Consider the following 12520-nt stretch of genomic DNA (forward strand, 5'->3'; position numbering starts at 1 on the left):
ATGTGTAGCAATGTTCTCCAAATTCATGAGACTTGTGACCTGTCTTTAATTCTTCAGATTGTGGAAGCCATTTACAGCCACACATCACTACATCAAGTATCACAATGTTTATTGATAGATACAAGTATATAAAATCAGGGCATGAACATGACTTGATAAATTAAGTAGACTTAATTTCAATACTATAATAGGAGGGACCAATTCAAATTCTCACCATTTGTTTCACACCCACAAAAACCACTTCAAGGGCATTAACGATCTCTCAAAACTGATCAGTTTTGTGCAAGTAAACCATGTTTCTTTTTAAAAGACTTGTGCACTTGCCCAGGCTCAAGGATATTAAAATCTAGCACATAAAGCCCATTACTAGAGGTAGAAATACAGGCAATATACTATTACTGCAACAACCATCAATTACAGTTAAGAATTTTTCTGTAACAACCAAATGGATAATCAAATATTGCAACAACTCAAGTATTACTGAGCAAAGTGCATTTCTACAGTATTCAGTGTTGCTATTCAGTTTCTAACTTAAAACAGCCTATGATAACTGGCAGCAAAGAAGATCCTTGCAATAGACTGCCTCTGCTTGAGAACTTATGATGTAATTATTGCATGCTGCTAATATACTATCTAAACATTAAAGATACTCCTAAAATATTTGATGGTAGACTATGATTAAGACATTACACTACAAAAAAAACCTTATGCAGAAGGAAATCCTGACGTGCTTCTGCTTTAAATATTGTGAAAACATTACAGCGGAATGAATTTTCGCAGTGGTTAGGTCAAATGCAGTTACATCATAGCAACAGTATGTTTTGCACAATTTAAGGCTTTGGCTGGTTTTAGTCAGCTTCTTCCTCTGATTCTTCTTCTTCAGCAGTTTCTAGCCAGGTTAGCCATTGATTCACCTGTAAATTAAGATTTGTAACTTAAAATAGTTCATGATATAAACAGTCCAACCAAAGACCAAGTTTTAGGTGGTACTACAGTTTTAGAATATTAAACAAGGACATCCTTACAAATAATTTGTATGTATATTAAGTTATACAAACAGTGGTGTATTCTCCGGAATCCTGCAAGGATGATTCTCATCGACCTATTTTATGATCAGCAGTAAAAAGGTAGTAAGAGGCTATAGGACCAATGTTTCTCAAATCAAAGCCTGGGCCTCCTGGAAAACTAGTATGACAATCATGTGGATTTTGTATCACAGACCTACTAAACCAGAATCTCTGGGATCAGGCCTGGAACCTACTTTTAAACTGTTCTCCAGGTGATTAATGCACCTGCTGTGATTTGGGAATGTGATGTTCTTCCCCTAGAGCTACAACTTCATTCAATAAGACGAAATCAAATTGTGAGAAATCAGAAGCAACTTCCTTTTTAATAAACTTTTTTTTTTTTTGAGACAAAGTCTCACTGTTGAACAAGTTGGAGTGCAGTGGTGTGATCTCAGATCCTGCAACCTCTGCCTCCTGGACTCAAGAAATCCTCCCAAGTAGCTAGGACCAGAACCACAGGAACATGTCACGACATCTGGCTAATTTTTTGTATTTTTTTAGAGACAGGGTTTCACTATGCTGCCCAGGCTTGTCTTCAACTCCTGAGCTCAAGTGATCCTCCTACCTCGGCCTCTCCAAGTGCTAGAATTACAGGCATGAGCCATGTGCCCAGCTGCAAGTTCCTCTTTACTGACATTTTTAAAAAAGCTTAAAACTTCTACATAATCACCCCAATCTATATAAATACCTATACTCCTTGAAAAATGTGTTAGCTACCTCTAACATCTTAGAGAATAGATTCATTGCACAACTTTACTTGATCACAGCTTTAAGTAGTGCAGAATAAAATATATGGGTGTAAGACAAACTAATAACTAGGACTATCTTGCCTGTATTTCATTTGAAAATGCTCTTCATTTTAAGTTAACACCGAACAAACTGAAATAAGCAGAACAAATTTTTAACAAAAGACTTACCTGGAACAAAGCCTTGCCTTTTCCCGGAAACTCTTGGGTTATATCTTCTTTCCAAGCCAAGAAAGCTTCTTCTTCAATAATTTCCATGTCATAGAAGTGCACAAAAAAGCGAAGTAACATGCCTTAAAAAAATAAAAAGAATAAGCCCATTATTTAGCGTGCTGTTTTAAGAACTGCCCCACAGCGTTCTTCTGATATAAGTCTTCTTACCTTTTGGGAAGTTGCTGTTATAGCAGTGCACCTGAAGAGCATACAGGGCGCTGACTTGTAGATCAACATGATCATGAAGAAATTTCTGCATTACTGGCTTGAAAGAAAGTAGCAGTTGTTTTTCCTGCTCTAACTGTTCTTTGGAAGGAGCAGAGGAAGAATCTGTTTCATCGCTGGGGGGGTTTACTTCACTAGAAATGTACTGTAAGAAGCTGGACAGAAAGAGGTCTTGTTAGAACTCAACAGCGAGTTTTCTTACTCAAGAGACAACTTAGTCTTCTGCTTTGTAGACATTGTTTTCTAGTACATGAAACATTACTTTATGTAGAAAACCGTTCATCTTACCTAGTCATTAAGATGTTCACAAATCCTTTATCTACATGAAGTTTGGGAGAGATGTTATCTTTAATCCATTTATATATGGTTTGAGGGGATGGATCCAACTTTATTTGCTTCAACAGTTCCTTCTCCAATTTGAGGAGTGGGAATAAGAAACTCAGTCCCTTTCCTTCTAAAATCTCCAACATGCGGTCCTTATTCTGATCAATTTCTGAAAAGACAAAACCACTTGCATCATCCAATAGTTCATTTTACCAAGCTGTCCTGTCCGAAGAGCAGAGCTCCACAAATGTCTCAAGTATACAAGATTCACGTAGCAGAGTAAAGAACCAACCCAGTGCATGAAAAACTTAATATATGATCAAAGGAAAGCAGTTAAATCATAAATCTGTTTTTTATAAGGTGGTGAAATCTGTGGTGGTGATTATTATCAGGGAAGGACAATCGGACAGACTGTCTAACCTACATAAATCCACTCAAGGTACTAGAAATCTCTAGATATAATAAAAACAAAACAAACAAGTCAGCATTGTCTTACCTGGGAGCATTTTCTGCATATTGACCTTGCTTTGTTGAAAAAGTTCTGTTAACCATTCTCGATCTTGTAATTTAGCTAATTGCTGAAGACAAAGTAAGAAGAGAGGAAAATGGGTGCCACTTTCCAGTGGTTGAGCTAGTTCTGAAATGCTCACCAGCTCTGAAATGATGGCACGAGCTGCAAACTGTGCTAAATATGATTTCACCAAGGGGATATCAACCTCCAGTTTGGGACACTGGTCCAATACATTCAGGAAAGCCTTGGAAGAAATATACAACAGTCTGTTAGTTTTCAAAGTTGAGTGATAAGAGTTCTTATCACAGAATCAGTAAGGTGTCCAGTCCTACCTGCATGAAGTTGTCACTTGTGGCTATTCCTTCCTGTTTGAGTAAACTGATCAAAGAACTTGCTTTTTCTTTATCTTCATCGCTTCTGTCCAGTGACAGGATGATTACTTTGCTTAACATCTCAGGAAGAAAGTGTTTAGGAGCCCTCATTTCTCTTACACCACTGACAGCCTCATTTGCATTTCCACTATTCAGATACTCAGTCACAACAGTTTCCTGTGAAGAACACATGCAAGTATCTTTAATGTTTTCCCTATCTCAAATATAAGCTAATTACACTAAAATGGGGTACTTGAAACTTACAGTTAGTTTAAGTAGTTCTTCCTTTGATGGTGGTGGCTTTTTGCTGGTCTTGGCAGGCTTTTCCTGGATAAGTGGTGGATTAGTTTTGAGACCAAGCTGAGGTGTCTATAAAACAATCAACGACAGACATTTTTTAAAAAAGGGAACATGAAATTAGAGGGATGAACACACTTCATTTAGAAAGAAAGTCTTCAGCCATTTTTAGAAAATAATGGAACAGAAAGTGCTGTCATACTATGGTTCATACCTGTCCCAGAGGTGGTGTTTGAGTGCGTGGTGGTTGTGCACTAGGAGGAATCATAGTTATCTGGGGCTGAAGCTTTGGCACTTGATTTTTATTCATTAGGAACGACTGAGCAGGCCTCAGGCTAATCTGGAATTGAAAACAAATCAAAACACCTTAATTAACAGCATGCAATTGGCCAACATATTAAATGTTAACACCCTAAAATCCTATACAAACATGACAGAATCTAGGGCAGAAACAAGCTTTTTTAAAAACTCAAGAAGGTACTTCATGTTAACCGGTTTAATTTCTGGCAAAAAAATTTAAAGATCTAATGCATATAGTAGTGAGATACTACTATAAACCTTACACTTATGAGAATTCTCTTAGGATTAGCATGACTAAAATATTCAAATAAAAAACTGCAAATTTAACTGCAGTTTAGAAAATGCATTTTATTCTTAGTTGTTAAACCACCTTACTTAACAAGGAAACCACAGTATCTTGAAAATCATTTTCCTTGCTCTAACTAACAGACTTTAGGAGACTTGCCCTCATATCTCATAATCTTCGCTCATAGGACGCTGGACATTTAAAGAAAGAAAAAGTAGTACAGGAAAGAGAGAAAAATGTAAAGAACTCCAGCGTAAGTCCTCTTTATAACGCGTCTTTTTGTAATCATTGGGCAATAAATTTCTGAATTGACAAACTAAGGTATATAAGTAACATAGGCAAATGTACCTCATCTGCATTAAGCTGTCCTTTCTTAGAAAACCGAGGTGGCATATCCTTCGACTGTCCTTGCAGCTGGGATAAGAGTCCCTGACTCTGGTTATGGTAGAGCTGGCTTAGCCCCTATTTCAGAAAAGGAGAAAGAAAGTCTAGATAAAAAGGGGTCCACAAATTATGGTAATCAAGTACCAAAGGGATGAGCCAAGCCAAAAGGAAAGCTTAACTGAATTTGCCCAGACAAAGTAAAAGATGAAACAGGGAAGAATAAAAATCTAACCTAACTGTCAAATACAGTGATGTGATTTTACTAATACTTTATTGATCTTAAGGATAAGCATTTCAGTTTGAAATAAATGTTGCAGATGTAAATATGGTTTAGAAAACATGCAACCTTAAAATAAGTTTTAATACCAAATGGAATCACACATATTGCAGAATTCAACAAAACACTCAAGTATTTACTTACCTGGCTTTTCATAAACTTGCCTCCCATCTCTCCAAACTGCGATTGTGTGGGAGGCATGATGTGTCCCCCATGGCCATTAAAAAGTTGATTTGAACGATGACGTCCCATGGTGGGTGAAAATCTATCCTGGATAACTCCTGGACCAGTACCAATTCCGCTACCTTAAAATACATATACGGACAACTCTCAAAACTGACAAAAAAGTTAAAACTGATTTTTTTTTTTAGCTTAATGAAACCATTGTTTTTTCAAAATTACCTGGCATTTGTCCAAACATATCAGCAAGTCCTCCAAGTGGGTCCCTATCCATTTTCATCCTGGGTGGCATGAACGGCCCCTCCAGAAAGAAGTCACTTCTCATCCCTTGAGCCATAGGAGCAGGAATAAACACCCCTAGATCCTTTAGAAATGAAGTGAATAAGCACTTTTTGTCTCTGGACACTATTTTACTTAAACCTAAAATTCTTCCAAATGGGGAAAACACATCCTAGATATTAAACCATTAGCTATGTTATTTCTGTAGATAACATCTTTCAAAAATGGCAGACAAAGCTAGGCACAGTGACTCAAACCTGTAATCCTAGCACTTTGGGAGGCCCAAGTCCCTTAAATTTCTTGAGGTCCAGAGTTCGAGACCAGCCTGGCCAACATGGTAAAACCCTATCTCTACTAAAAATAAAAATAAAATTAGTGGGGTGTGGTGGCACAAGCCCATAGTCCCAGCTACTGGGGAGGCTGAGGCAGGAGAATCGTTTGAACTGGGAGACGAAGGTTGCAGTGAACCGAGACTGCACTGCTGCACTCCAGCCTAGGTGACAGTGAGAGACTCCGTCTTTAAAAAAAAAAAAACAAAAACAAAAACACTAAAAACATTAAGCTCCACCACTAAGATGAGAGACTCCTCAAGTGTTTGGGGTGGGTGGGGAGGGGATCCCATACTGCTCTACAAACACAAAGTCTATGTGACCATCAAAACAAAGAAAACCCAATCTTACTTTTACTGCATCCTGACGTATTTGATTGATCGTCTTTGGTCCATTGTCAAGAAAAGCCTTGCGAGGAACCCAGTGGTGTTCTCGCAACTCTACGGTATCCTTTAATTGAAAAATAATTTTATTATTCCTAAACAAAAAACTCAGTTTACCAATGCATTTAAAGAAACCAGTTTTACCTGCAGCAGGAAACGAATCCTCGCTGGCAATTCCTTACTTAACATCAAGGAGCACATTCGGGCAAAGTACTGATCCATTAAGGACTGGTAAGAGAACACATTAATTGGAAGAGCTAAAGCAAACTGTACAATTTACAGCTTTTAAGACTTCTAGATGATAACCAAGTTAATGGCTAAATATGGCAATCCCCTATGATGTCACAAAATAGACAAAGTACTTGTAACTGCTTTCATCAGTTACACACATACCTTGGCTCGTTCATGGTCTAATCTAGGTCCCACTGTCCTCATTATCTGACAGAGGCACTCCAAATCCTCTCCCATATCTTTGAGTTGGACTCTCTTCTTCTTTTCCAAAAGCTACAAGAATAGAATGCCATGTTGGTAAAATTGTACAGTTACTCTGCTTAGGCATAGTACTTTCCCTTTATGTTTGCAATGACTCATTCTTGGTTCCTACTGAATCTAGTATAGTGCTTTCTACTGGTCTGTGCTGATCAGTTCTAACCCTACTTTGTCAAACACACCGCATACTTCCAAATTACTCATTTATGTTTAGTACATTTTGTTGCCCATCTGTATTTAACTAGTCAACCACCCCGTTAGATGATAACTGACTCAATGTAGTAGTAAGTGACGACATTCACCTAAGCCTAACTTTCCCACCATACTTACTGTTTTGATGCACTTATGAAGGATAGATTCGTGAATAAGATCAAGCTTGCCAAGCTCTCCAATGAATTTGATGTTTCCCAACATCTTGATCTTAGCAATGGCTCTCTGTTCCTCCTCCTCAGGGAGGAGGGGATTTTCACGCTTATCATAGACTGAAAAACAAACAAACAAACAAACAAAAAAACCAATGAAGTAAACCAACATTCAGAATTAAGCTGAAAACATACAGGACTACTTAGTATCAACTGTAATTCTTACCATCAACATTTCTAGTTCGGTTTTCAAATTCATCTTGTAATTTGGAAATTAGGAGGCGTCTGAATGTCTGGGGAAAAAAAATTTGTCATTTAAGCCAGTTTTTCAAGTTGACTTTAAAATAAGCAAACAAAAACTACCACTTACGGTGCTTTGCTTCTGTCCTGGTTGACCCTCTGCTGCTGGGCCATCAAAGTTTGGTGCATCTTCTGCCAATCGCAGACATAGCTGAGCATACAGTGAGCTATACTTTGGCTCTTCTAAGGCTTTGTCCACAATCTACAGAAAATACCATTGCTTAAACTGAATACGAAAACTTTTTCAAAGAACCCTTTCTTTAGGAAAAATGCAACCATCTAAATGTTAGCTATGACAATGTACCAAAAATGTCCCGTTTTACAGATCTCATCTAGTTACATCCATCTCCTGGAAGTCAGAAAATGCCATGCATATCAAAACTAAATTTTACATAAACTCTCATACAATGCATTTCCAAGACCTATGGTGTTTTCCACAAAAGAAAAAGAACAGCCTACTAAGAGCCCCTATTTAGCTCTTCAAGGATAGCATAAACCTAAAATTTACCTGTTAAACCTAATGCTACTAAATGTCAGGGTTTTTTTTAAATCGCTATCAGTTTTTAAAAATACATACCTATTTAGCTCACACCTCAGGGGTTTTAAGCAGTAATCCAAATGTTAAAAAAAAAAAAACCACTTGAGTTTATTAAATAGTTCCCTCTCCCTTTTGAGTTAAGCCAATATTTAAAACTTACCAGCAGTATGACCCCTTTAAGGATGAGTTTAGACTCTACACCCACATTGAGGAGCTCAAGGCATAGCTTGTCAAACTTTTCAGGAGTAAGCTTATTTAGTATGCTGGAGAAAAAGGAATTACATTGTAAGTGTTAGCTAATACACAAAATATGAATAGAAAAACTGCCTTTAAATTATACTGATTTTTCTTCTACTTGCTCCCCCCTTTAAAAGACAGACATGATTTCTTACTCATGTAAAACCAAAGGATGTTGAAATAAACCTGTGATTTTAATTACAATTATTTGAACTAGATGGGGGTTGAGGGATTACCAACTGTTTTGACAAGAATCCTTTCTCTCTCAAGGTTAGACTACAAAAATCTCATCATCAAGACTAGACCATGAGCTAAGACCATTATATTTCCTGCTTCACTGGCTTAAACAAAATACCATTTCCCTTAGCCAAGGGAAACGCTAACACAACAGGATTATGGACAGCAATCCAATAGCTGAAAGCAACCCTAACTCACAAAATATGATGTGCTATTCTTCGATTTTTTTTTTTTTTTTGAAGACAGAGTCTTGCTCTGTCACCCAGGTTGGAGTGCAGTGGTGTGATCTTGGCTCACTGCAACCTTCGCCTCTGTGGTTCAAGTATTTTCCTGCCTCAGCCTCCCAAGTAGCTGGGACCACAGGTGCTTGAAACTACACCCAGCTGATTTTTGTATTTTTAGCAGAGACGGGGTTTCACCATGTTGGCCAGGCTGGTCTAGAACTCCTGACCTCAAGCGATCTGCCCACACTGGCCTCCCAAAGTGCTGGGATTACAGCTGTGAGCTGCTGTGCCCGGCCAGTTCAAGACACTTTTTAAAAAACTATTATGAACATTCTCATATATACTTTGGGCATGAACCTTGCCTTCTAAGCACCCACGCCAGAGAAATACAGCTAATCAATACTTCTTCCCATCTTTTAGTAAAACAGACCTAGAAACTTACCCTCTTACTTTCCTGAAGATTGCATCATGTCGTTCTTTTTCGTTTGCGGAGTTGTTTGCTGCGGAGTTGTCATCTCGTCTAGTGCTTCGTGCAGGAATCCATTTCTGAGCGTTTTGCCCTGGGGTTTTCCCCAGGAACTCGCTGATCAATAAAAATTAACAAAAACACTGTCACACACCAAATGTTAAACATCATGAATTCTTTTAAATACAAAAAGTAATTTAGGCTTTCTTGACTTCCCCTCCAAAAGCCAGCTATGGAGATCAGTGGTTCTGGAACAATAGTGTGTATCAGAATCACCTGAAGGACTTGTTAAAATAGATTGCTGGGCCCACCCAGTTTCTGCTTTCACTGGTTTCGGGTAGGGCCTAAGAATTTGCATGTCTAGCAAATATTCTCAACATCAACAGATCCAGGAATCACATTTTGAATATTAACATTTTTTTTAAACATAGGAAGTCTTGCTGTGCTGCCCATGCTGATCTCAAACCTATAGGCTCAAGCAATCCTCCCACCTTTGCCTCCCAAAGTTGTTGGGATTACAGGTGTGAGCCACTGTACAGGCTGCAAATTAACACTTTCTAATGTCTTATTGACCATGTTGCATATTTATCACTTTACTAATACCAATTAGTAGGAATAATAGCTACTGATTTAAGAAAAAACATCAGTAATAATAACCCAAAGAGTAAGGAAAAAGTAACAGTTTGAGAGCCTCAACTCTAATCAAAAGCTGATATTCTATATTTAGGATACCCAAAAGGAACCATGACCCTTAAGATTAGGAGTCTTGATGGCTATTGTCTTAATTATACTGTCACATGGGAAAGACTTTTAATCTGTTAAACACAGCTCATTGCTTTTTACATGTTTACCACACCTGTTGCCAGCAGTCTTGGGATAGTGCTGAGGTGCACCCCTACTTCCTCCTCCGCCCGAAGAAGCACTATTTAAAAGAAAACAATTTTTTTGTTTAGACCAACTACGTCTCTCTCAAAAAGAATAAAGAATCTACTTTGTGTTTTATTTTTCCTATAAAGATGGGGGTCTTGCTATTTTGCCCATACTGGAGCCAGGCCTATATTTTAGTGTTTATCTATAATGCTACAAATGAAGACCAAACTTGGGCCCAAAGGAAAAGCAAATAAATAGATTTTATTTATTCTTCAGATGGCAGTTCTTAGATGACTGTCAATGAAAATTTAACAACTTTTAAAATGAAAATTACAGCCCATTAAGTTGGAATTATTTGCTGTGGTAACTAGGTTTTGGGGCTGGCCTTTTCCAAATGACTCCCTCAAATAAAATCTAGATGTACCTGAAACGAGAAGCACCCCCTTCTGCAATCGCACTCTCCACTTTGGCGGCTTGACAACGAAGAATCTTCAAAAGAATAATATTAATAGATGGGGTGGGGAGGGGAGGGGATGGGAGAAATCAAATACCTGGAAGGAGAAAGGGCACCAAAATTAGACGCTGCTAACTTACAGATCTATAAGCCTTCACTCAATTATAACATATTTCAGATCCTGGCACTGTCACTGTACTGCAGATCTGCAAGACTGAACAGAATATACTCAAAACACAAATGGACAATTACATTTTGTTTAGCCACCTGGAAATTCCTCGGTGTTCAAGAATGCAAAGAGACTTCGTAGAAACACAAGAGCATTTCAAACGACTCAAAACGAATCTTTTGAAAAGCCACATTCTACCACCTTTACAACTCAGCACTGAGAGCAACAGAAAAATCTAACTCTACAGACAGGGGCAACATCACGTGGAAAATGTCTGCTCTAGGAATTTTTACTGGCTCGACGGGGAGGCCAGCCACTGGATGAGATCTCTCCGAAAGCTGTTCGGCAGTTTTCCCCCGTCCACCCTTTCGCCTCCTCCCCGTGGAGCTCGTGGAAAGACGCGCGAGAGGGGGCCGGCTGTACGGGGCTAACACTCGCAGGCGGAAGACCAGGGCCGCAACATGGCAGCAGGAACCTCCGCCCCGTTTTTCCCTTCCTGGGAACAAAAGAGCAGAGCATTCCTCCCACCCAGGCGCAAGTTAGGGAAGTGTTTCCGACAGCCTCGCCGCGAGGCCGCGGGTCGCTCCGCAGGGAGGAGCAGCGGAGGCCGCCCCCGCCGGCCCGGCGCCCGGCTCTTTGTTCTCCCGGCAGGAAGGCGGCCTCCTGCCCACCCGCCGCCTCCAAGCGGGCCCCCTCCTGCCCCATAAATCCCCCCGGGACTGACAGCCGCCCCGCCACGGCCTCCTCGGCTGACAAAAGGGGCAGAAACCATCACTCACTCTCTCCTCCCCCACGAAGGGCAGCCCCGCCGACTCCGAGCCTTACACACCTCCCTGCCGGAAGGCCGGGCTCCGGGACGCCTGCGGTTCGCTGGTCCCGCGCCAACGGCCGGGCCCTCCCTGCCGGCCCGCGTGCCTCCTGCCGCGGCGCTCGCGGCCCGAGCCACGCTCCCTCGCCGTCTGAGCACACCCGCGCCTCGGTCCGTCACGGCCTCAGCCCCGCAGGGGTGGGCCACCTGGCCATGACTGCACGGCGGTCTGGCCAACACTGACGTTTTCCTTCTACTCCGTCAGCAACAGGAAGGGAGAACAAAGGCCAAGACTTTCCAGGTGTCTGAAGCGCAGAGGAAATGCTAAAAAAGGGTCGCCCCACCCGGCTCCGCCTGCGGCCGCCATTTTGTACCACTCGAGAAGAAGAGGCCAGGGACGGCGGCCATTTTAAAGCGCTCCACTCGGCGGCAGCGGCGGCGGCGGCGGCTCCACTCACCTTCACCGAGAACTCAGCAGCTGCTGCTGCAGCTGCCTCCCCAGGATCCGGTCGTCGGGGATAGGGAAGGGAGGGGAAAGGGGAACGGAAAACAAAAAAAGGGGAGGGAAGGGGGAGGAAGGAGTCGGGGACGGCCTAAAACTCGCAGTTCAGAGTCGCCGCTGCTGCAGCCGCCACCCAGTACCCGCCGCCACCTCCATAGAGCTCCGACTCACTGCTGGCGCTGAGGCGTGTCTGAAGCCGAACTTATCACTCCTGGGGCAGCCGAACCCACCAGAGCCGCCCCGAATGGCTCCTTCGCCGCCCAATCAGCGGCCCGGTCGCTGTCTGCCACCAATCCGCGAAGGGCTGCGGGGAGGAGCCACAGGGCCGAGCTCGGTTGCGGCGCAGCCCCGCCGCAGTGCGCAAAGCCATATTCGCGAAGTCTCTGATCCTGAGCTGGTGGCGTAAGGGGCGCCGAGTGCTGTGGAGATGCGGGCTGCGTGCGTAAAGCCGGGGAGCCCTTTTGAGTCTGCGTTGGTGTGGCTGCTGCTTCTTGCTCCAGTCCCTTTGTTCCCTGAGTCCATATCCCGTGTTCCAGCGGTACCAGCCCCTTTTCGCCCGACCTCGTTTTCTCAGCGGGAATATGGAAAGAAAATGCACCCTTATCTCCCCCGAGCCCTGTGCGCAGCGAGTGAGCATTGCTTTTCTTTGCGCCCCTTGGAGCTGTGGCTGCCCTCGCGTGCCTGGGCCTCTC

General features: G+C 41.9%; 1 protein-coding gene and 1 non-coding gene across 4 annotated transcripts; both read right to left on the reverse strand.

The window, feature by feature from the left end:
* Window positions 1-92: 92 nt before the first annotated feature.
* On the reverse strand, window positions 93-12032 carry EIF4G2 (eukaryotic translation initiation factor 4 gamma 2). Of its 3 annotated transcripts, none has more exons than XM_074401091.1 (22): window positions 11785-12032; window positions 10320-10446; window positions 9882-9947; window positions 9002-9142; window positions 8022-8124; window positions 7394-7525; window positions 7250-7316; window positions 6992-7143; window positions 6566-6676; window positions 6317-6400; window positions 6141-6239; window positions 5404-5545; window positions 5146-5306; window positions 4689-4802; window positions 3969-4094; window positions 3722-3826; window positions 3419-3634; window positions 3072-3330; window positions 2540-2744; window positions 2195-2406; window positions 1985-2106; window positions 93-914 (listed from the first exon to the last, which is right to left on the reverse strand). In XM_074401091.1, exons 8-22 carry the CDS (start codon window positions 7073-7075, stop codon window positions 849-851), a joined length of 2106 nt encoding a protein of 701 aa, XP_074257192.1. In that variant the 5' UTR covers window positions 7076-7143; window positions 7250-7316; window positions 7394-7525; window positions 8022-8124; window positions 9002-9142; window positions 9882-9947; window positions 10320-10446; window positions 11785-12032; the 3' UTR covers window positions 93-848. The 3 variants fall into 3 exon arrangements, with proteins under 3 accessions (XP_074257192.1, XP_074257193.1, XP_074257194.1); XM_074401092.1 differs by lacking the exon at window positions 11785-12032 and adding an exon at window positions 11348-11362; XM_074401093.1 differs by lacking the exon at window positions 4689-4802.
* LOC120364858 (small nucleolar RNA SNORD97) lies at window positions 4496-4636 on the reverse strand. The gene has a single exon (XR_005579991.1). It is a non-coding gene; the product is annotated as a small nucleolar RNA SNORD97 (small nucleolar RNA).
* Window positions 12033-12520: the final 488 nt, after the last annotated feature.

The sequence above is a fragment of the Saimiri boliviensis genome, chromosome 6 (assembly GCF_048565385.1).
Source record: "Saimiri boliviensis isolate mSaiBol1 chromosome 6, mSaiBol1.pri, whole genome shotgun sequence".
Taxonomy (NCBI): Eukaryota; Metazoa; Chordata; class Mammalia; order Primates; family Cebidae; genus Saimiri; species Saimiri boliviensis.